At 43.5% G+C, this 25410-nt stretch overlaps 1 protein-coding gene across 5 annotated transcripts; it reads right to left on the minus strand.

Annotated features, from left to right (window-relative positions):
* Positions 1–1073: 1073 nt before the first annotated feature.
* On the minus strand, positions 1074–24851 carry YPEL5 (yippee like 5). Of its 5 annotated transcripts, none has more exons than XM_075925351.2 (4): positions 24575–24851; positions 16966–17081; positions 8593–8754; positions 1074–2680 (listed from the first exon to the last, which is right to left on the minus strand). In XM_075925351.2, exons 3-4 carry the CDS (start codon positions 8731–8733, stop codon positions 2456–2458), a joined length of 366 nt encoding a protein of 121 aa, XP_075781466.1. In that variant the 5' UTR covers positions 8734–8754; positions 16966–17081; positions 24575–24851; the 3' UTR covers positions 1074–2455. The 5 variants fall into 5 exon arrangements, with proteins under 5 accessions (XP_075781466.1, XP_006118136.1, XP_075781465.1 ...); XM_006118074.5 differs by lacking the exon at positions 16966–17081 and adding an exon at positions 20184–20241; XM_075925350.2 differs by lacking the exon at positions 24575–24851 and adding an exon at positions 20184–20241.
* Positions 24852–25410: the final 559 nt, after the last annotated feature.

The raw sequence follows: 25410 nt of genomic DNA on the forward strand, positions 1-25410 counted from the left end.
GAACACCCATTTGAAAGGTCTATTGAATTAAAATGCCAACGATCTATAGCATGCTTTTTTCTAACCCTTCCAGATAGGACAGTCATGTTTTGAAGAGTAGTAGTGCCAACCTGAAGAGCTCTGTGTAAGTTTGTCTTTCACCAGGAGAAGTTGGGTCAGTAAAAGATATTACTTCACCCATCACGTTGTATTAAAGTTGAAGCTTGGCAATTCTAATTAAGATGTAACATTTTAAATTGAGAACCCAGTTCTAACCCAGTGTTTATCAACCAGTAGTACGAGTACCCTTAGGGATACTCGAGAGAAGGGTGGGGGGTACATCAACAACTGAAATTTGGAGAAAACTGAATTTTTGTTTTAAGTCTTACAGTGCTTCATTATTTTTGTACTTTTTACACCCAAAAATTTCATCGCCTGCCCACGATTAAGTTGTTTAAACAAATGTGTTGCAATGATAGAAAAAAATGTGTGTCTGAAAACTATAGGTGCTGGGGGTACTTTATAAAAAAAAAAGTTGAGAAACACTGTTCTGACCCACGATTATTCCTTGGTTCTGCACTTATTGCCACCTGCTCAGACAACGCAAGATATTGAACTCCTGTTATCTCCTATTATGGAACCTCCGTCATTTGCAAATAATCAAATGCAAAAACAGACTGGTGGAAGATTCAGGACAACACACATTTTATTGTTCTGTAACACCAAAAGGACAGAGTACCGCAGAGAATCACTCCAATAGTGATTTTTGGGGTCACGAAGAGCTGACTCACTTGAGACAAGTTACACTACTGTTTATGTACCTTGATTCAAAATAGCTGTGGTATGTGAATCTATATTGTGTTCCCTCTAAGTGACATAATCCTATAGTAAAGCTATGTTAATAGATGACAGATTTAAGCCACAGAGTGGCCAAAGCACAACCCAACACCAACTCTGGAATATTATTCCCTACACCCTGCTGTCTCAGATACAGGCCTGTGGATGCCTTGTCTTATACATTGTTTGTAAGTGTGTTAATCAAATATCAGTTTCTGGTTAACAAAACAAAAAAAAAATCTGAGTTCAGGCAGAAACTATATCTATGCATATTTATTTCTGATAAAGAACAGTACATAACTACCATTCAGATTAGGTGCAGCCATTGGGTTCTTAGCAAGATGTCAATATAGCCCCAAGTAACATTATGTTTGGCACCCTTAAGAAAGGGTAATGGAGAACATTTTTGACAAGAGGTAAGATTTCAGTATCTTAAAACAATTGACTTCTACCAGAAGGAAATAGGAATGAAGTCAATTAACAACCAGGCAAGCCTGTTCTGATGGTGAGAAAGACAAAAGGTGAATCACCACAACAGACAGATGCAACAAAATTTTGAGATAGGTAAGAGTTTCAATACCAGAAGCAGCATTTGAAAACAAGCAGTTTAGAAGTTGCAGACTGTATGCTGTACGCATGAATGCACATGCTAGCATTCTCCTCTTCTTCCTCCTCAGTAGCTATGTTTTAAACACAAAGTCTTGGGTTAAAAAGAAATAAATTTGAACAAGAATTAAGAGTTGCAATAGATTTGTCTACTTAATGAGGTTTATAAAGAGATGAAAGAAAAAAAAAACATTCACTATCGCAACAGTAGTTACTAAGTTAACCCCATCATCACAAACAACTTCTGATTTTTAAAGCAACACAAGACTAAACAGACACTTATTACAGATTATTACTATGCTTATAAGTTACATCAGTTAAAAGAAAAAAAGCCAAGCAGTTTTGCCCTATTTCAAAAATAGTTTCCAATCAACATGTATATGGTGAAAGGGACTATACAAATAAATGAGGACTGTTGACATCTTTGGGTCAATAATGACAAGAAAAAATGGGCTCTGTGCTACTGATCAACCTCAACAAGAATATGGCACAACGGCCAGCACAAGCCGTACCAACACTGAACCTTTTGCACTCATCACAAATTCAGATTCCTTTTCTTAAACTAGTATATCTGGTGAAATGACTGGGTAAAAAAAAGTTTAAAACTTAGGCCAAAAATTGGAAATTAAAACACACCTTTAGACTTAAAATAATTTTCTGTTGTTGTACCAGAGTTTATACATGCTAAAACCCATTGATTTCTCTCTAACAGATATAACTGGATTATTTTCCTTTCAACCCACTATTAGCTGCAAATACAATCTCAGATCTAAGAGATGTTAACGCAAAGGAGAAAAAAATTATAGCATCTGAACAACATTCTCTACAAACAGCTGTTGGGAGAAAAAAATAAAAGGAATAAAGAAAGGAAGTTTCCATCTGAAATTCTCACAATCTTTCCCAGTCCGTAGTTCAATGAATCCAACTCTGATGCTAAGGTGACAGTGTATATAAGTAGAATTTTTTTGTTGATTTTTTTATTTTTATTTTTTGAGTTTCACTGAAGAAAACCACGAAAGAGGCTGAAGTCTCTTCAGGAATTATCGGATGGAACATGCTCCTCAAATCCCTCACTCTCTCGGACCAAGGCTCTTTCCAGGATAACACGGCCTTCCTTGTAGCGCTGGCTGTCTTCAGTAGCAAATTCATAGATCCATCCCAGTTTGCTGTTGCAATTCTTGCAGCTCACATCTCGAACCATATGGCGACCAGTGAGCATGACCCGGTCTTGAACTTCACTGTATTGCAGATTTACCACCTAAGCAAAACATGAAGGGGATAAGGAGAAGGGTTAATCCTATTGTAGGCAAGAGTCTCAAAACTATTTCCCAGTTACTAGGAAATCCAAGGAACATCTGTCAAAGTATAAAATGTCTTAGGCTATGTCTACACAGGAATGTTATTCTGAAATAACTGACATTTTTAAATAAAGAATGTGTCTATACTACAAAGCCTTTATTTCAAAATAACATCGAGCTGGAGGACTTCTTACTCCACCTCCTGTAACCCTCATTTTACAAGGAGTAAGGGAAGTCGAAGGAAGAGTGCTCTTTCTTTGACTTCCTGCTGTGTAGACACTGCCAAAAGCTAAATTAAGCAATTTCAACTTAAGCTACGCAATTGACACAGCTCAACTTGTGTAGCTTAATTCAACTTCTGCCTGCTGTGTAGACATGCCCTTAGTGAAGGCTAGGGATGTGAATGGTCAACAGGTGAAGCTTATTGGTTCCTGTTAACCAGTAGTGGCTGGAGCAGCTCCCCGCACACCACAGGCAGGGGGCTGCTCCAGACCCATGAGGCTTGCTACAGTCCCCGTCTGCAGCAAGCCCAACCACGCCCCTCACCACAGTCAGGGGTTGCTCCAACCTATCAGCCAGCCAGAGCAGTCCCTGTCCATGGTAGGCTTGACCTGGCCCTCCCACTGCAGGCAAGGGCTGCTCCGATTGGCCACCCAGAGCAGCTTTTACTCAGTGGGGGGAGAGGGGGAGAACAGGGAGGGAGGAAGGCCTCCAGCACGGCTGGGCTGGAGTAGCCCCCTCAATCCATTCCCCTTTAATCGGTTAACCAATTAAACAGGATTTTACATCTCTAGTGAAGTATCTGTGGCACTGTGCATTAGGGATGTTAAGGACTAGTTGACTATCAATAAGCAAATGCTTATTGGATAGTCAGTCGATTTTACCTCCCCTTGCTGCCTTTATCAGATAAAGGCAGCAAAGGATGGGAAGAGGGGGTACTTCAAAGTGTCAGCACCGCACAGCTGAGCCCTGGCTCAGCTGTGCGGCACTGCCCCTTTGAAATGCCAAGGCATAGAGCCCGCGGTCAGCTGGGGACTCCCTAGCTGATCCCAGACTTCAGTGCGCCATTTCCGTGGAACCCAGGGAGCTCCCAGCTGACCCCGGGTTCTGGGGAAATGCCATGCGGAATCCATGGTAAGCTGGGGCGCTCCACAGGAGCTATTGTACATTTCAAAGGAGGAATGCGGAAGTGCCTATTTACTAGTTGATGTGTCGATGGAAATTCATTGACTCCTCGACTAGTCAATTAGCCACAATTTAACATCAACACTGTGCATATTGGGGGCTGCAACATAATACTATCAACTATCAAAGTTCTCCTGCTTGGGTGGACAGCGCTTTCAAAGATCTACTTCACAACAGTGTTCTGAGACTATACTCTGTGTCAAGCACAGTGGGATCCTACCACCAAAATCACAAGTGCAAAGTATAATTTAGTTTGCCCAACTAATCCATAACAATTAGATAAAGCTACTCATGATGTGACAGTTTAGTAACCCCTTGACATCAAGTCATTTCATGGTACCAAAACCACTGTTAGCAACAGGTCTCACAGGAAGGGATCAGTCAGTTTATTCACTGAAATATTAAGAGTTATTTTTTTTTCTAAACACAGTCTTTAAGAGGAGATTTAAGAGCAACAGAAGTCAATGAGACTTGTGCTCTTAAATCCCCTTGGGATTTCTGAAAATCTCAACTCAAGATAAACTGAGTGGGCTGACAAGAGCATGCCCTTTGCGGTTGGTACCAATGATCTCTTCCCTTCCTAGCAGCTTAAAAAAAATCCACCTTTAACTTGTTTAGGTCACTGAACAGGAGATAGTTACTTTTCAGCACATTTACACTAGTTTATGACAATTTAAATGAAGATTTAATTTAAGGAATATTATAACTTTACGGTGGTGCAGGTCAGGGTTGCAAAGATCAACAATCATAAAGCCTTAGCTCAGTGTTTCTCACAAATAGAATTTGGACCCAAATATCCAATACTTTTTAAGACCAGTATAAAATCAGATTTCCTGCTGTATTTCCTTACATACATGTAGTATACAGAAGACGATTTGCATATATGAGCTATACACACCACAACAGTGGTTTCAGAAACCATGCATATTAACTTGTGTATTGAGTTGTAGATATAGATCTTGTTATAGTAATTGAGTTAGGTCACTAAAGGTCAGCCCAGCTGGTTTAGGCTAGTTCTAGTTAGTTCTGTGATTAAATAAAATGGACACTTGCAACTGCTCAAGCACTCTGTTTCCACTGATTTTTTCCTAAAGTGTGGAACACCACATGATATAACAAAGTGGCGACGAGGATGGAATATCTGTGCTGCCTCCAGCAACAGAAGAAGTTGAAGTCAATGTAAGAAAACAAACCTTTTTGCTGTTCTGGAAGGTGGGGGTAAGAACTGACTGTTACACTGACAGTGCAAACTGAAACTAAGATCAGTGGAGCCCAGAGGCTGGAAAATAAAGAGAAAGAAGGGAGTTGCAGCAGCCATGGCTACACTTACAGGGCCACTGGGACCTTCTGAGGAGACTAGAGGGAAATGGTACGTATATACTGAGCATTTTGAACTTTGTTATTGCAAGTGACATTAAGGAAGAGAAAAAAGTGCCAATATTTTTAAGTGTTGTAGGGGCTAAGACCTACTCTCTGCTATGCAGTTTGCTGCTCTCTATTATGCCAGAGACCAAATCTTACAGAGACATTGTAGAAATCCTGGCATCACATTATGCTCCAAAACCATTGGTAATTGCAGAAAGGTATAAGTTCCATAACAGAGTCATCCTCCCCCACCCCCCAAAAAAGTGAAACAATTGTATAATTTGTAGCAAATTTGAAAAAGCTTGCAGAACACTCAATTTAAGGAGATGTTAATTGACACCATATGTAACAGGTTAGCGTGTGGCCTGCGTGAAGCTATATGGATCCATCTATTAACAGAGCTCAGCTCACTCTATAGAAGGCCGTTGATATTGCGGTTTCCATGGAACTGGCCATGCAGGAGGCACAATACCTCGGTGCACTGACTAGGGTGTATATAAAGCATCCCAAGAACCTACCCAAAAAACTATGGGGAGCCAGGAATGTTACCGCTGTGGTAAGCCAGGTCATCATGCATCAGAATGCTGGTGTAAGGACCTAGCGTGCTGATAGTGTAGGAAAAAAAAAAGGACATATTGATCGATATGTTAAAGAAACCTGCTGCTGTTATTGAAGAGGATCTGAGAAATATGAGGGGAATCACTGAAATGGAACACTAAACCCATCAGCCAACCAAAATATCTGAAGGCCAGAACTGTGACATGCGGAAGAAAGATGATTCTATTCAGATCTGTGGAGATTTTAAGGTCACTGTTTACCCAGTGTTGTGTGCAGAGCAATACCCTCTTCCCCGCATCCATGATCTCTTTGCGGGCCTGGCTGGAAGGACAAAAGTTCAGCAAGATTGATCTGAGTCAAGCACATTTACAGATGCACGTCGATGAGACGTCCCAAGAGCTATTAACTACTGTGAGCATAAAGGGCTTTATTGCTACTGTCGCTTACTCTTCGGAATAACTTCTGCTCCATTTTGTTCCACTACTGCTGAGAGTACTATCCAAAAAAATACAGGGAATCTTTTGTTGTTTTGGTCTTCCAGAACAACTTGTCCATAGTTCGTCTCTCAGGAGTTTGGAAGTTTTATGAAAGCAAATGGGATCCAGGACATCTCTTCAGCACTGTATCACCCATCCATGAATGGATTGTCTGAAAGGTTTGGGCAGACTATGAAACAAGCTTTGAAAATCGGCTAGAGGACACTCACTCACGCAAAAGCATATGGACACCTTCTTACTATCCTACAGAAACACTCCTCATGCTACAACCAAAATGTCCCATCATTAGAAAAGCCGGGGTCATCAGCTGCCCGCTTGCTTTGATTTGCTGAAACCTTCTGAACCATGACAAATTGTGCAACGTCAACACCAAGGTCAAGTCATCAGGCGTGAATCCAGAGCAAAAGACCAAACCGTTAGTCCTGGAGAGCTAGTTTTGGCTCAGAACTATGCTCCTGGAGCTAAATGGATCTCCGCCACTATTATTGCTCAAACATGAGGGCTACATCTACAATGCAAGATTTTTGCACTAGAACCGTTTTGCGCAAGAGTTCTTCCGCAAAAGGTCTTGAACAAGACGACACACGCACTGCCATGTGCTTTTGCGCAAGAGCATCCATGGCAGTGTGGACTATCCTTTGCGCAAGAAAGCTCTGATGGCCCTTTTAGCCATAGGGTTTTTTTTCTACAAGAAACCTCTGTTGCCTATCCACACTGCCTTTCTTGTAGGGAGAGGAATAACTCCTGCACAGAAGCCCTCTGTTCCTACACCCTACTGTAAATTTACTTGCGCAAGAATATGCGTGCAGTGTAAACGCTCCGCAAGTTTTTGCGCAAGAACGGCCATTCCTGAGCAAGAAGCCTGCAGCGTAGAAATAGCCAACCTGTTCCCTATACTGTCAGTACTGCAGACGATCTCATCTGGTGGCAGCATGGAGATCAGTTATTGACAGATTATGCCTGCCCCCCCCAGACGTCTCCAGTTGAGCTGCCCGTCCTCCCCACAGCCAGTGAGCTACTGCATCAAGAATCACATGTTCCTGACTCTCCTCCTTCATCACCGCCTGAGGCAAACATAAACCCCCTCCTGAGCAGGCTGATCTGACAGCCTCACCTGTTTGCACTTCAAGTTCGCAGCCCATTGTCAGGCCTGCACCCATAACACCTTCAGATGCAAGAATGCCAGATGCCTATCATAATCCACCTAAAGAAAGGCGGCCTCCTCTACAGCTGGGACCTTTAGTTGAGGTTAACTCACAGATGGGGCAAAATAATGCCGGAGGTTAGCTGGGAACTTGAGGCAGTCTATTCTCATTCCATAGTTAGTGTTTGTTTTATTAAAGGGACGTTCTTATTAAGAAGGGAGGAATATGTTGTGTACTGGGTTGTAGATACAGATCTCGTTGTTATAGTAACTGAGTTAGGTCATTAGGGGGTCAACCCAGCTGGTCTGGGCTGGCTCTAGTTAGTTCCCTGATGAAATAAAATGGACACTTGCAACTGCTCAAGCTGTTTGCGTTTCCACTGATTTCTTCCTAAACTGTGGAACTCCACATGCTATAACTGAAGACATTTCTTGCATACACGTGGAAGAACCATGCAATCAAAAAAGTGCTACTAAGGTCTGGCTGCTGCTATTTAATGCACAGATTTTCTGTGCTCTCTCATTCAGAGCTGGCATAAAAATCTGGTGTTTACATATTTACCATCACCACGCACCTGGGTGCCATATTTTATTCTCATTCCCAACTCTGTCACTCTTAGGCAAGATACCAACTTGTACACTGGTATTCCTGCACATAAACTGAGGGCACTATTGTTGCAAGTATGTAGATATATTGTGAAGTTTAAAGCTATCATAACAAAAAGCATTGTAATAAAATTGGGAATAGATTAGACATAAAAGGCATGTCCTTTTGAAATTATGCGTAAAAGTATTATTACAATTAACCTGAATTTTACATTATAGAATTCAGATTCCTTTGAATTTAACCACATGCACTTTAGCAAGATACTAAATTCTTAATCCTCCTTATAGCTTTTTAAGTGACGTAATTCCATTAGTTTAGGCAGTTTACAGTGAGGTTTCAATGACAAAAAGAATAAAGTTAGGAAAAAACCCTAGCCCCTCCCCCCTTTAAACAAGTCACAGAGCAGGATGTCAACTGAATCCTAGAAATTTTAACAGCGTGATGAGAGATTCATAGTTCCCCACAAATGTGATTTTTCAAAAGCAAAAAGCTCTCAACATCTAATTTCTTACCAACCTTATTAAAAAGGAAGGCTCTCCCTGTGGCTCCTGTAAAGCGAGTTGATATGAGCTCAGAGCGGTTGGTCAGGATTGTATCACAGTTTGCACAGGAAAACAGGCGAGTGCCACCAATATGGTCCAGGAAAATTCTGCCCATTGTTAAGTTTAGACTCAAGACCTGAAATTAAACAGAGATATTCCATCCATACAGCAAATTCACATACAACGTCCTCTGACATATGACCCGAACATATTGCTGGCCAATTCAGCTGAAGAATATACAAACTCTTAATAGATCATAAAGTACTAAATTTACAGTTTACGTTATCATTTATTTCCTTAACCCTGATGGAAATAAAGAGACTAAGAACATAACCAAAATGAGAAAGTTCTCAAATTGTTTTTTGTTTTTTATTCCATTAAAATATTATAATTTTCAGGAATGTGTTATGAAAAATTCAGTAAACATCCAGCTAGCAGATCAGAACTCTAAAATATCCCTGTTAACTAAATCTCTCCCTCCAACTTAAGTCAATATCATGAAGTTTATACCCCCCACACAGAGCACAGAAGCCACGAACCACCTCAGCTCTTAATTTCCTTGCTTGTATGTGCTCAAGATGAACCCTTAATTTTAAAACAAGATTTTTCCTTCAGATTTTTAATAAAATATAAAACTATTTTTTTAAAGTGACCAGTCATCAGTGACACTTGCATGTTACCATAGCTACACCATCATGTCAGTATAGATATTTGACATTTCAATAACACACAAGGATTTCTCTGACGTTGTTCAGACTTGATAATTCAATGGATACAATAACTGAATCGTCTGTGCACTGGATATGAAAATCTTACCCACTCAGTGGCCTGAGACAATTCAAGGAGGACCAAAATGGTGCCAATGCACGATTGCGTGCATAACATTGGTGCCTGGATACGTAATATAGTAGATAGAAGCTGAATTCAGGCACGGCATCATGCCGGTAGGGAGAGGGAGATGGTGGACAACCAATGTTACCAGACCAGAGATTCCCAGTTTCTGGAGGTACAACCTGTACTCACAATTGTAAATGCTACCCACATGCATAACTCAATGCAGGATCAGGGCCTTGAGCAAAACCAAAACAAGGTTTTGAAGAGCCAGGCAATGTAAAGCAAAGAGGAACGATTTCAGGGTAGGGGGACTGTGTTTTTACTAGGTATTTTGTATGGCACTTTGAACAGTGAAGCCTCAGCATGATTACTGTAATCAGGTTGTCTTCAGTGTATAAAGTTAGAGTAATTATGATGTGGCCTTCCAACACTTGTAGTTCTGGAAAAGTATTCAATACTACAGGCAGTCCCCGAGTTACGCGGATCCGACTTATGTCGGATCCGCAGTTACGAACGGGGCACTTCCTCTCCCTGGTCTCGAGCAGACCAGGGAGAGGAAGCAAAGCGGCGGAACTCGCGGCCAGCTGACAGCCCAGACGCGTCTGGGCTGTCAGCTGGCCGCGTGCTCCGCTCTGCTCCCCCCCCCCCCCCCGGTCTGCAGACCAGGGGGAGGGGGAGGGGGAGCAGAGTGGAGCAGAGCAGAGCGGCGGAACGCGCAGGGCTGTCAGCTGGAACGCGCGTGCTCCGCTCTGCTTCCCCCCCCCCCATGGTCTGCAGACCGGGGGGGGGGGGGAGCAGAGCGGAGCACGCGGCCAGCTGACAGCCCAGACACGCGTTCCGCCGCTCTGCTCTGCTCCGCTCTGCTCTGCTCCCCCTCCCCCTGGTCTGCGGGGGGGGGGGGGGGGAGCAGAGCCGAGCACGCGGCCAGCTGACAGCCCAGATGCATCTGGGCTGTCAGCTGGCCGCGTGCTCCGCCTCTCTGCTCTGCTCTCCCTCCCCCTGGTCTGCAGACCTGGGGGACGGGGAGCAGAGCAGAGCAAAGCCGCGGAGCCCGAGGGCAGCAGGATAGCCACGGCGCGTCTGGGCTGTCCCGCTGCCCCCGTGCTCCGCGGCTTTGCTCCGGACGCCTGTGGTACAGCAGCTGGGGCGCTGCCGGTTGGTCCCGTAGCGCCACTCTGGGCGCCACTGGACCAACCCAGCAGCACCCCAGCTGCTCTGCCCCAGGTGTCCCCAAGTCAGTAGCTGCTGAAAATGACCAGTGGCTGGACTACAGGAAGCCCCTGCCCCGGGCTTCCTGGAATCAGCCGCTGATCAGTTTCAGCAGCAGCTGACTTGGGGATGCCTGGGGTTCTTAAGTTGAATCTGTATGTAAGTCAGAACTGGCGTCCAGATTCAGCCACTGTTGAAACTGATCAATTTCAGCAGCGGCTAAATCTGGACGCCAGTTCCGACTTACATACAGATTCAACTTAAGAACAAACCTACAGTCCCTATCTTGTACGTAACCCAGGGACTGCCTGTATTCAGTTCAATATTCCACAGCATAACCCCTCTGCACACACTTGCCAGTGGGCTTTTTCTTTTGCTGCCATATGTTAGTAGGACAAGGCAGGAGATGAGCACAGCGGGACATAATTGGAGTGCTCTGAACCAGGAAGGAATAGAAGTACAATCAGATGTATGAAGTGAGCCTGCAGTGTGCCCCTGAGAGAGCAGTAACTTATATCTGTGAACCACAGCCTCAGGCTGTAATAACGGCTCTTATATTCAAAACTCTCTGCTCCCTCCCCATCTAAGAATGTATTCTCTCTACTAAAATCCTGACATGCCATTCCAATAAAACTCATCCATCTTAGTCAACACTTGGATAAGTCACTTAGTATTACCACAGAGCTAATACTGTGAATCAGCAGGATGGTTACAGATTAATTTCTCTGAGTCATTTAATACATATTTGGTCATGTCCCAAGCTTGTCACATTTGTCACATACACTCATGTAGTAATGCTTCACTATTATGCGCAATGCCAAAAATCATCCAGGACACCTTAGTTCAGTGTTTCTCAACCAGTGGTACGTGTACCCTTAGGGGTACGCAAGAGAAGTCTGGGGAGTACATCATCGCAAGTGAAATTTGGCAAAAAATGTCCAGAATTTTGCCCTGCCAAGGGGATCAAGGAGGGGACGGTGGCATATGCCTGGCAAATTCAATGTTCGGAGCTGCGCTCCCAGATGTTAACTGCCACGCTGCACACGCACCTCAGTGCCTGGCAGGAAAAGCGTGCAGCTGTGGTCGTGGCTCTGGTGAAACCCAAGGCAGTTCCAAGTTGGGGGGCAGGTTTGGGTGGTGAGGAAAAAAAAAGTTTCCACAGCCCCCTCTCCTAGTTCGTTTCCGCTCTAGGAGGAAGTGCGGTTGAACCTGGAGACGCGCATTGCCCCCACCCCCGCCAGCAGCTCAGTAGAATGCATCCCCATCACTCCTTCCCCATGGCGTTGCGGAAAGGAGCTAAAAGGTGGTAAAGTGGCAGAATAAGCTTTGCTCCAAAGGACCCCCCACATCAGTGGCATAGCACGGGGGGGAGGTGGCAGTTGCCCTAGGGCACCACGCTAGGGGGGCGCCCAGCTGGGAGCGCACAGCCCCATGTGCCGAGCCCCGGACTGGTGGGCCACTTGCTCCCTGCAGACAAGCTGCCAAGGCAGGGTCAGGCAGCAGGAACAGGCACTTTAATGGTAGGGTTACCATAAATCCGGTTCGGGGCTCGGGGGAATGTGAGGGGAGGGGCATTGGGTTAGAGCAGGGGGTGGGGGTGCCTGGCTCTAGGGGAGGGGTGAGTGCATTAGGTTAGAGCAGAAGGCCTGGGGGCACCTGGCTCTTGGGGTACTTTTTTTTTTAATAAAGGGGTACTTTATAAAAAAATGTTAAACACTGCCTTAGTTCCTTTATAAAAGCAGATTGGGCCACAATGCTTAGCAGTCTGTTGTAAAGTATGGCAATACTATTTCATATACATAAGAGTACAGTTAAGGTTCAGATACTATTTCAAACAATCCACCTTATATCGCAGGGGTGGGGAACCTCAAGCCTGGGGGCCAGATATGGCCCCTGGCTTCCTTTGATCTGCTCCTTGAGGTTCATGCCCCCTTCCAGCATTGTGGAGCCCGTGTTGTCATTCTAGCCCCTCTCACCACAGGGCTGGAGCACACAAAATCTATGAGGCTGGGCTCCAGTAGGCTCTGGTGTGTGAGGGGAACGTAGGGAGTGTGTCTCCTCAGCTTGGGGTCATGTCAGTGAGGTTTGGTTTTTTGTTTTGTCTCAGCCCCCGACATTTTTGTATAGGTCAGTGACCCCCCAATCAAAAAAAGGCTCACCTCCCTGGTTCTAGAGGCTTTACGAGTAGACAGATTATATATAAACAGTTTCAATTTTAAAAACTTGATAGCTTAAAATGTTTACATGTCTCCTGGGAATTTCTAGGCACCATCACTGAAGCAGCTAAGCAATTCCCCTAACCTGCAAAAAGGAGCTAAAGTAAGTTACGTATGTTGAAGTTGCCATGATATTGAAGATTGGCCATTAGGTATGCACAGAAGATACCCAGACAATAGCAGAAGCAGATAATGAAGGATAGCACTGTATCATACAGAGGAATATCTTATTTCCATACTTCTCTTTTAAAGAAGCTTTACAACTAAAATTTTGTTTATATAAACTAAGTTAAAGTACAGCTTTCTTTGTGCTTCAGGTCAAGACTCTATTACCACGAAGAATCAGAATGGATTAATCTTCCTTTTCCTCCCCAACTACTGCATGACACAATGAGTTGGTGTACTGTATGTGCGAGGCAGGGTGTTTGGTTTTCTTCTGAGCATCAGACAACCAGAGATAGGACACTCAACTTGGAAACATGGTATAATCGGACATGGTGAATCTTTTCTCACTTCAGGTTTCTATTTCTAGAGGTTCTCTCCCATAAACTGAAATAGTTTACTTCACAAGCATTTAACACACTAATTAAAAACACAAAAATCACAATTCCATCCTAACCTAAAGCATACTTTTCAAGTATAAGGCCACTGATTTTTTTGTTGCTTTGTATTGTTTTGTATAGTAATGAAATAGCAATCTGTTATTGAACAGAAGTTATTTTAACACAGGTTTTAAGTATTAAATTGTGTTTGAATTACATGTTTGTCAAAAAACTTAATTCTTTTATCAAGTAAACTGAAACATAAGTTGAATTTTAAGTGGCCAGATATCCCTTTCTAGTATGGTTTTAACTTACCTTGTCAAAGAGGAAAAGCAAAAGCCACAATAAAAAAGTTAAAATTTTTGTATCAAATGGAAAAATAGGGAAGCTGATAGCAAAGAGTATGAGCCAGTACTCAGGAAATGCAGACAATTAATAAAGCAAACAAAGAGAAGCTGTGAAAAAAATCCAGTAAGCATGAAAGGACAACAAGAAGGAATTATTTAAATATAAACCAGGAACAAATGAAATCCCAGCAATGGTATTGGGCCGACATGGGACAAGGATGATAAAATCATTATGGAAAGGCAGAAATAGTCAAATTATTTTCTTCTATATTTGAAAAGAAGCTGGATGATCTTACAATGAAATACTCTATTCTATTGGTAAATAAAGAAAATATTAAAAAGTTTAACAAATAGTAGCTCTTTTAAGTCTGCGAGAATGGATAACTTGCATCCAAAAGTATTAAAAAAATTGAGCTTTCTGAATCACTAATATTAATAATTAACATCCTGCAATACCAGGAAAATTCGAGAGGACTGGGGAAAAAAGCAAAGGCTGTGGAAATATTTTTTTTTAAAAAGGCAATGGGATTATCCTGGGAAACTACAGGCTAGTTAGTCTGACACTGATCCTGGTCAAAAGCAGATTCTTCATCACCACATTTCAGTGAAGACAGAATATTTTTTTTTTTTTTTTTTTTTTTAAGATTCTCAGAGAGTAGCCATGTTAGTTGGTAACTTTAAAAAAAAAAGTAGTCCTGTAGCACCTAACAGACTAACAAAAATATATAGTATAATGAGCTTTCGCAGACAAAACCAACTTCATTAGATGAGCTACAGCTCAGATTACGTTCTGGGCTTAATGCAAAAATTACTAGGGGAGGTACTATGGCCTGTCACACGAGGTCAGATTAGATAACTGTAAGGTTCTATAAAATCTATTACCTTCAATTAATATAATCTTTATTAAAGTTTGACTAACATTTTAAAAATTCACATACCCATCTTCCCCATTACAAACATCAGCTCTATTGCAAGGATAAAGATCTGGAATACAGGCAGTCCCCGAGTTACGTGGATCCGACGATCCGCAGTTACGAACGGGGTCCTCTCCCTGGTCTCCAGCAGACCAGGGACAGGAAGCAAAGCGGCGGAACACGCGGGCAGCGGACAGCCCAGACGCGTCTGGGCTGTCCGCTGCCCGCGTGCTCCACGGCTTTGCTCTGCTTTGCTCCCCGTCCCCCTGGTCTGCAGAAAAAGGGGAAGAGGAGCAAAGCGGCGGAACACGCGGGCAGCGGGCAGCCCAGACGCGTCTGGGCTGTCCGCTGCCCGTGTGCTCCGGGGCATTCCAGCTATGACTGCATCTCAGATGGGATTAGTTGCCATAGTCGAGAAAGAAATGGATCACCTTGATTTTGTTCTGAGTAAATTGATAGTTTGTCATTGCATCCTTCGTTAAGAGAATCTGTGCGCACAGAACCCGGCAAACTCTTGGATATCCACAAGTATCTGCATATGCAGATGTGGAATCCGCAGATTGTTTTTGCACATATCAATGTGGATACCAATCTCGTATCTGCACAGGGATACTGATTTGATCTTGAGTAGTTGGACCAGCTATGTCGCTAAAAAGGAGCAGGAAAATGCTAGGAAAACTCTGCGTTTAGCCTTGAGAGGCTTCCCTGAAATTTTTCAGGAGAGCACCAGTTTAGCACTACTTTGTCTGCAGAATACACATGTAGAGAAGATATCTTGCTGTGAACAAAGGCTGTCTACTCTTTCATATATACTGATGTTAAGCCCTGGAAAGAAATTTGGTTGGATTGTAGTCAAGCATGTCAAACAACAATATAGAAGAAGAAGTAAAAAGCTGCCTTTCTGCCTTCGAGGCTAGTAACCAGTGACCTTAAATGGAAGGTAGAATACTGCTCAAGATAAAGCTGAAAAAAGTTAAATTAGATCAATTAACATCCCGTGGAAGAGGTATCCAATGGGAGTGGGAACTCTCTCCAGTGAATGAGACACTAAGGCTTTAACTCTGCAGAAACTAATGCCTTTGTTGAAAAAAAGTTAGACTTTTATAACTGGAGGTCTAAATTCCAATGAAAGAAGATCATAAACCTGTCCAGCATTGTCTCCATGCATCTACATACAAATAGCTGCAATGGACTTCTCAAAATAGTTCAAGTTCTCTGCTGACATTCATAACCCTGAAGGCATCAGCACAGCTATTAATAATTATGCTACTTCCATGCTGTTCTTGAAGAATCTACAAGTACTACCAGACACATTCACAGATAATGATCCAAAATGCAGAAACTGAGGAATAGGTAGAGACTTCTTGTCTCTCAGACTTTCCTTAAAGCAACTATGCAGCTCCATCTGTTCTTTGCCATGCAATAAATATGTGCAAGATATTCAATGTCCATATGGAAAAGTTCAAAGCTTGTTGTGTTAACATTTGGAAACTAGATGACCAATATTCAAGTGAATATCATTATTCTGAATAAAGTGATTCAGAGTCAGTAACAGAGACTTTTATTAAGTGAATTGCAGATGTCAGCTCAGGGCAAATAGCTGTCACCGATTAAGCTATTTACCTACTGGACACTCAAGAGTACCATAGCTTCCCCGGTATGTCCTCTACCCATTCTACTCACACAAGCAACAGATGACAGAAGAAACATAATGCAAGATAAACTTTATTAACTTTTTAAAAAGCATTCTAACAATTGAGATTTTGGTCCCACAGAGAATCACCTGAAAATACACCACCTGTTGATATTTGTTTTGACAATGGACCCCTGAACATACAAACTTGCTTCACTTAGGGATTGTTCCATCAGTCTAGCCACTGTTTCAGGACCACCTCCCACCATTCCTGGAATCTAAGAGAGAAAACTGAAGAAGATTGCTAATTAAAGGAAATGCAGACTTCAGTCTTCATATTGCCAAGTAAACTCTTTTACCTTCCCATGGTCCTCCAGCACTCACTATCATTCCCTTAAGGAAAAGTGGTGCACAACATAGGAGCACAACATGGTCCTTTAAGTACAGAAGAAACTCAGAGCCACATTTAGAGAGGCTGAGAAGAGGTACTCACACTGGAACCAAGTACAGATCATTTCAACTTTGTATCTAGAAAGAAATACAAGCGAGAAAGAAACTAATAGTTAAGCCACAAAACAAAGCAACACAAAAAGAGCACAACAAAAACCAAGAATTATTGGATAAATGAATGAAAATAAAGTCAATTCCTTACCGTCTTAGCAGTGCCTCCCAAAGGTGTTTATGCTCATCAAAATACAATCCGGGCCTCCAGGCCCAGTCAAGCTAATAGCAAGTACAGCAGGAGCTGATAATCTTCCAACATTACATCTGAGTGAATATGCAGTATAATCTTTTAAAATTGTATTTGATGTTAATTTTAGCACCATTATAATATAGTGAGTTTGGTGGTTACAGCTTCAAGTTCAACAGAGATAACTTTGTTCTAGAATCTAGATTTAGAACTCACAGGAAGACATGAAACTATAGGTAAGCAACACATACAATCACAAGAACAAGGTCTATTATCTTTTGGCAGTTTTAATAAATTGACAGCAAAGTTAAGAATATCACACCATATACAATTCCTAAATATAACTGGTGCATAGATATAACTACAGACATACATCCTCCTTGATAGTAACAGAGAAGTAGCCGTGTTAGTCTGGTCTTGGTAAAACAACAACAAAAAAGCAGTCATGTAGCACTTTAAAGACTAACAAGATAGTTTATTAGGTGATGAGCTTTCGTGGAGAAGACCCACTTCTTCAGATCATATTCTGAAAGTAAATTGGCATGATCATTAATAACAGAGGGATACAATGAAAAAAGTAAACAAATTACAAACTAACGAATCAGCTACATAGAACAGAAGGTAGGGGCAAGGGGACAAGGAAGAGACAAGGAAGAGGAAATTGCTTATTGTAAGAGTCAATAAGTGGCTAATCTGGAGTTACTACGAATATCAAATCGTGGGGAGGCTGTCTTTGTAATATGTAAGGTAATTATCTATGTTAAGGCCCATTTGCAAGGTGTCAAATTTTAGCATAAGTAAAAGTTCGGAAAGTCTCCCTCTTTAAAGACCTGTCAACATGTGTCTTACTACAAAGAGACTTTAAAACCAGATTACAGAGGGAGACTTCAGAACTGTGATCTGGGGCAGGCGACTGGGGTGCCGGATCTGGAAGGGGATATGGGTACAGGAGGGGGTCAGAGGATTTGTGTATGCGGAGTAGGAGGCCCGAGAGGAGGGTAAAGCATTGGGGAAGGCGAAAGGCTGGGATGCTAAAGACAAGCTCTAGCTAGGAGACTTACCAACCAGCAGCTGTTCCTGAATCAGCTTCCCTGCCTGCCAGTGTTCCCTCCAAGCTGCATGGCAGCACAGCTTCACAGGTGCCCTACCCAGTCAGTCAACTCTGTTCATGGAACCCTGAGCCTCTGACTGGGCAGGGCTGATTAATCACCTGTGAAGCTGTACTGCCAGCAGCTTAAAGGGACACTGCTGCCTGTCCTGACCCCCCACAGGCTGCATCCATGTGCTTTGGACCCCCTTGTACTTTGTGGCTGCCTGTTATTGAAAAAGGCAGCTCCCATTGGCTGGTTTCTAGACAGAAACCAGCTAATGGGATTGTGCTGGACGTGGGAGAAGTTCCTAAAGCTTCTCCCTCCTCCCCTCCCCCCCCCCCCGACTCACAGATTTTAAAGAAAAACCACCCCACAGCTGTGTTTGAGTGGTATGTGGGTGGGACGAGGCAAGTGGGGAGTCTGCCTGGGACTCTTTGCAATGTCCATGGGCTGGATCCAGTGGCTTGGGGGGCCGGATCTGGCTTGCGGGCCGTAATTTGTCCAAGCCTGGTGTAAACTCTGCTTTTTATGAAGCGTGCATCCTTATGCAGGATAGAACAAATTGAAGCAGGCAATGAAACAAAAAAAAAGGAACATGTATAATACATAATTGTCCATATGCACTTCATTGTAACCCCCTAGAACAGGGTAGCTAATGTGGATGCTCTGCACTACTGCAATTTGCACTCAGTCAGTTTCACTGATGCAAATTTCCACAATACAATTCCCTATTATGGATAGGCCCAATACGGGATTTCTTCAGGTTATTTTGATATAGGAGTATAAAGACTCTTGCATCTTTGTCTGAGGGCTGGCCTACACTATGGTGGCAAGTCAACCCGAGTTATGGTATTTTGGTTATATGAATAATGTACCTGCAGTTGACATAGTTTACCTCTACTTACACAAGCATCTACATTTTGTCATGGACTTTAAAAAAAAAAAAAAAAAAGTGTAAGGTAAGTGCAAATAAATATAAGAGTGTTCACCTATCCATTCAACATATCTTCAACAGACCTGCTAAATTTAAACCCACTGCATCAATTGTAGCAGTGCCAATCTAGTGCATCAATATAGTGTTTGTGCGACGAGGAGTCCTGTGGCACCTTTTGCAGATTCAGACTAACACGGCTACCCCTGATACTTGAATATAGTGTTTGATGTAGTAAACAAACAAGACAGCCTGTATCAAAGAAGATAGGTCAGCTGACAATTTGCATTACTGTGTTCTTTATTGCCCTATGCACCAGCACAACACCACAGACATTAATGTACATGTCCTCACAGTATCATGGCAAGGCAGAGCTATTTCTTTTGTTTCACAGATGGGTAAGGGAGAGACAGGGATGAAGTCATGTTCACACAGAAAGTCCACAGCCAGAAATTACCTAAATTCCAAATCACAGGATTACCTCTTTAGACCCTGATTTTTCAACTGTCTTTGATGAGCAAAAATTAACTGTTTATTGATTGTTGTTTTGTATTAATTTTGAAAATATTTTAAGAATAGTGAACTTTAGTCTCCCTTCATTAACTTTCACAAAAAGTTATACATGTTAAATACAGATGCCCAAATGATATGTAATTAATTTCAGTGTCCAAATGGTACTAATCTTCATTCTAAAAATACCAATATTTTATTAGACATTTAAAATAAGCCAGTGAAAACTGAACAACTATATTCACATACAAACGTGTAGAACTGACACACGCTGGCAGGAAAGGGACTTCGAAATTTGCTTACACTATAGAAATATTTAAGTGGTGCTATACACTAAAAGATTTTGACGACAGCTAAAGGTCCTAAAATTTAAGAATATCAATATTACCAAAAGTTCATAGTATAATATTTCCACCTAGACACCAAAGAAGTCATTCATAAAGAATATCATGCTAACTAGGTCCCCACTGAAAGGGAAAAAAAGACAAATCAAAACACCTCCCACAAATTAATTTTAGAAAAGGAACTTGGATAACTTAAATTATTGGGAACCACCACAATTTTACAGCAAAGACTGAAAAGGGAAGTACAATATTTAGCAAGTTTGTCTGAGGCTTCTAGTAACATTTCTGGTCTTGCTATCCTACCTGCTTGACGCAGCTTTCAGGCACACCCCACATCTCTCACTCCACACAAGACTGAAACCTTTTTATAGGGAATTAAATGTATAGTTTAAAAGATATTTAAATACTTTGAAAGTTATAATGGGAAAGTAATGGGTGACAGAAGTTTACAAAGGATGTTTCTGTAGACACAAAATTACAAAAACTAGAAATTAAAATGTCACCTCTCAGCATTAGTCATCACTACTAGAAGACAAACTACAGGCAATAATATCTTGTATATGTCTAAGTCATTCAGACTTTACATGTTTTTATTTCCTTTGTTGATTCCTTAACCTAATCTTAGTATTTCATTTTACTCTATGGAAGGTGCAACAAAATTATTTTTCAAAAAAAAAAAAAAAAATCTAGTAGTGTTTTAAAATAGCTCCTTTGGGGAAAAAAAGAAAAAAAAAGAAACCAACATGCCATATATTACTCAAGACTAGTGGTACTCTCATACTAGTTTAGGCATTATAAGTTTGTGTTGATATATAGACATTACTTAGGATTTTTTTGTTTGCCTCAGTTAAAATGTTTTCCAGAATTAAAACACTTGGAATGAATAATTTAGTTCCCTGAGAATCCAGGTCAGATGAAAGAGATCCAAATCCAAAATTTGTTAGACAAAATTGATTTTGAATGTAACTGCAGTGAAATTTGTAATAATTAGATGATCAAGATCAGTCTAGCACTGAAGAAACTCAAAGCGTCAACTATCAATTAAGGACATGGGGTTTACTTAAGGCTGATTCAACATCTCTCATGACAGATGGAATGACACTTCAGAAAGGCATAAACAGAAAAGATGCTTTTAAACAAATAACAGTTTTTATAAGTTGGAGGGGAGGGGGAACAGAAGAAGCAGAAACATAAAGCCTACACATCATTAAGGCCCTAATCCTGAAAATGGCTCTGTGTAGGTAAATGTTAGACTCAGTCAGAATTATACTGATTTCAATACAGCGCTGTGCAGACAACTGGGACTAGCCATGCTAATCCATTAGCAGTATTGGGGTCTTTCTGGATTTATATGAAACCTGACATAGCCACATAACATTTTATCTAAGTTTGAAAGGTCAGGAAATAGGTTTGCTTGCAAGATCATTATTTTTTGCAATATGGATTGTTCATAACACACTTCCAGTATTTTGGTATTTCCTGCATGCTGAATATCATATCATAAGCAGGCTAAAGAGGATGCCATGATAGAAGGGCAAGGGATATGGGAGGAGAGAATAGGAGAAAGTAAATCAGTAAGCTTATGTCCATGTTAGACAATACACCACGTCACTATAACCAAAGAGAACAACTACGTCAATGGTTAAACTGTTTGTATCATCTGAAGCTAGATGTGCTAACATGCATAATATGCCCTCCTGGATGCTATAAAAATATTTTTTTCTGTTTGTCACTTGTAGTGTCTTCGTAAAAAGGATTAGTTAAGATGACTATCAAAGAATAAGTTTCCTTAACTGCGGTACTAGGGATGTGAATGACTACTTGACTATCTGAGAAAGCATTTGCTTATCGGATAGTTGATACACTAGTCGCTTCCTCTCCCCTTGTCGCCTCTATCAGAAAGAGACAGCAAGGTGGGAGGGAGGGAGGGGAGAAGGGAGAGGATGGAGGTGCTTCAAAATAGCAGCACCATGTGGAGTCCGGGGCCAGACCCTGGGCTCCATGCACAGCTGAAGCTTTGAAATGCGGTGTGCAGCCTGGGGCCACCTGGGCATTCCCCAGATGGCCTGGGTTGCAGGTAGCATTTCAAAGCAGTAGTGCCACATGGAGCTCAGGGTCTGCTGTTTTGAAACGGCGAGTTGTGCCTTACACCAGGCTCTCCTTGGCATTTCAAAGCAGCAGCACCACATGGAGCCTGGGGTCAGCTGGGGACTCAGCTAACTCCAGGCTCCATGCAGTGCTGCCATTTTGAAATGCCGTAGGAGGCACAAGGCCAGTGGGAGACTGCTTGAGTCCCCCACTGGCCTCGTTCTCCTCATAGCGCTTTCACCTTTGAAGTGTAGCAACAGCCCTGAGGCTGTTGCTACACTTCAAAGGTGGAGGCACTCTTATCGACTAATCGAACAGTCGATGTAAATTGCATCAACTATTTAATTAGCCAATTAACCTACATTTAACATCCCTATGTGGTACTAATCCATAACTCATCATATCAAAGAATGTTAAAAGTAAATTATTCTTCAACTTCTCAGCCTTTATACTTCTGGTTTTCACTGTTGAAACTAAGTTAAGTGCAAATACTGAGAACAATTTGAGTATTTATTTTAGTCAGTGCTACTGTCAGGGTCCCATCTTGGCTTGGAAAGACTGTAGCTATGTTAAAATCCCCCCCTTCCCTGTGCAGGGTGACAGAATGACAACATCACACTCTTACGGTCTTTGGCCGCAAAAGCTGCCAGAGAGAGGGAGAGCGTGGCAAGCAGTGGGACAAGAATTTAAACTGTCACTTTGTTTCTGAAAGCTGTATTTGCACACAGAATCACAATAAAGTTTTACAATTTGTTAAGTCATGAAATTCTTTGTAATAACTGTTTTTTATAAAAGGAAACCTAAACTGTGCATGTCAACTGCCTCAAAATTGCACCTACAGGTAAAAAGAATATATACTTGGAAGGGAATTTTGAAACAAGGCATTTTATATTAACAAAATTATCAGTTGTCACAATTTTCAAAAGCAAATTACTGATTATTCTGTTTTAGTTCTTCCTGTTTCATAAGCAGTTTATGAATGTAGGCTGTTCAAATGAAGTCTATTAAAGAATTTTTAAAAAGTGCAGAGCCTGCTCCTCTCTGATAAATGTTTTAGTCACTGAGGCTACTGCTATATTTGGCTGTAAGCTGGGCTCTGGCTACAGCAATAGCATCACCACTGCAGCACTAGAATCCTCCTCACAGAGCAGCCACTGCAGATGACTGCAAGAGCATGCGCTACTGCCTTTGCTCATACCCACAAGACCCAGAACATACAGAGCAGCCTCTATTATCTAAACCTAAACTGTACACAAAGAAAACCAAAGGGGGAGGGGTGGGGAGGAAGAGACAGAGCAATCCAACAGCTGATACTGGTCATGTGGGCTGCCAGGAGCCAATCAGTTAACACTCAGTCTATGTCTGGTTTGAGAATGAGGCTCTACCAGAAGCACAGGCAACTTGACAACAAATAAGAGGAAACAGCTGACATGAAACACAAAAGTACTGTGGGTCTGAGTCACAGGTAGCACGCTACCAAGGCAGGAGGAACAACCCCCTCAGTAGCAACCCCACAGAGAGTGGTTGTTCTCCCACCCACCATTCAAATAGTATTATCATGTTTGCAGGTTACTGATACCCCTGGTGTTCCCTAGATTTACCTTATGGGAGGGACTGAACAGGAACAGAGTCAATTGGGGCTGGATGGAAATTAATGCAACAGACTGTGTAGCTGAAACTATTACACTGGGTAGGATGTGTTGATCCAAACAAATTCACTCTGTGCCACTTTTTTAAAAAATGGAAAGGTGTATTAGAGGTTTTTATTGGAGTAGGAAGTGTGTTGTTGCTGAGATGGAAGAACAAAAGGATAACTGGTCCAAGAGAGTTATCTCTGGACCTCTTACTTTGGGATCAGTCCAAGGGCTGATTCTTTGGGTACTATTTATCTTGCAGGGTGGAGATGGTGGGTAAGGGTAAGAAGTGTCGGCTGGATAATTTGTATGTATATAGGGGGAGTGTGTGTGTGGGGGGGGGGGGAGGGATAACAAAGTAAAACCACATTCACAACAGGAAATGAAACTACCCCCCGTGGCGCAAGCCAGCTTCTCCAAATACCCACAGCCAGCCACGGGTGTGCGCGCGCGGGGAGTACTGGGTTGTACTGTGCCCTGCCGGGAATGGGGGATTAGGCGGTGTGGCTGGTGGAGGCGAAGGAGACTGTTGTTGTTGCTGCTGCTGGGGGAGGAAGGGGGAGTGTTAGTGCCGAGGGCTGCTGTTGCGCCGGATGGGTGCAGAGGAGGAAGTGGTGCGGCGCTACAGCAGCCCGGGGTGACGGTGGCGCTGGGGGCAAGGGACACTGAGCGGCGGGGACCCGGGGAAGAGCCTTGCTGCGGTGCTCCGGGAGGGGGGCTGTTGGCGGGGGTGGCTGTGGCGGGTGCGGGGGGAGCTGCTCTGCCGGTCCTGGGGGCGGGGGGCTCGGTGTGACGGCGCTGCCGCGGATACGGGAAGGGGGGTGCGGAACCGGGCCGGGGCCGCTGCGAGGAGGTGCCCCACACCCGGACCGCGGGAGTCAGGCCCGGAGCCCCCCGCCCTAGCGCGGGACAGCCGGGCCCTGCAGCCGCCCCACAGTCTCCAGCCAGGCCCCGCTCCCGTGGGGCTGTTACCTGGCAAGCGGCGGCCGAAGCGGGTCGGTGTCTGCGGTCTCCCCTCAGCTGCGCTCCACAGCTCGGCTCTCTCGGCCCGTCTGACTCCGCCTCCCCCGGGCCCCGCCCCGCCCTGTCACTCACCGCCAGTGACACGCCCACCGCCGCTCCGCCCCTGCCCCGCTGCCTTGGGTCACGCCCCCTCCTGGCCCGGGCCACTCAGAAGGCGGAGGAAGGAGGGGAGGGCGGTTGGAGGCGGGGCGGTTGGCGCGTGCCGCTGTTGACGGTGCCCGGAGCGAGTGACAGAGGACAGAGGGCGAGACAGCCTGGTGAGGTCACAGGGGCGCTCTCGGGGCGTCACTCCTCGCGTGACGTATAAGAATCCGCTTGTAACACCGGCCACAAGTCAGAGTGGCTGACGCGGCGTTACTTGAGTGTCGCTCCTGGCAGCCCCCGTATTCCCTAGTCACCCACCCCCTCGCCCTAACACCACTCAAACACACCACAGACATCCCCAGCGCCCGAACAGCCCCTTGTCATCCGCACCACCGAACACCCTACTTGTCACCACAACCTCTCTCCAAAACCACCCAAGCGCCCCCTAGTCACCCACATCCTCGTTCCCCAGCGCCCAAACACTCCTTTTCACCCAAACCTCTTATCCCGCAGTCCCCGAACATCCCCCGTCATCTCACCCTAACACCACCCAAATACCCCTTGTCCTCCTAGGCATTATTTCTGCTGTCCTCCTAGGCATCCCTATGTCAATCGCACCCTTCTTAACCCAGCACTGCTCGAACACCCCCTTCTCATCCACATCCCCAATACTGCATGAACACCTCCTCATCACCCACACC

This window comes from Pelodiscus sinensis, chromosome 3 (genome assembly GCF_052426305.1).
Source record: "Pelodiscus sinensis isolate ZL-2025 chromosome 3, ASM5242630v1, whole genome shotgun sequence".
NCBI lineage: Eukaryota > Metazoa > Chordata > Testudines > Trionychidae > Pelodiscus > Pelodiscus sinensis.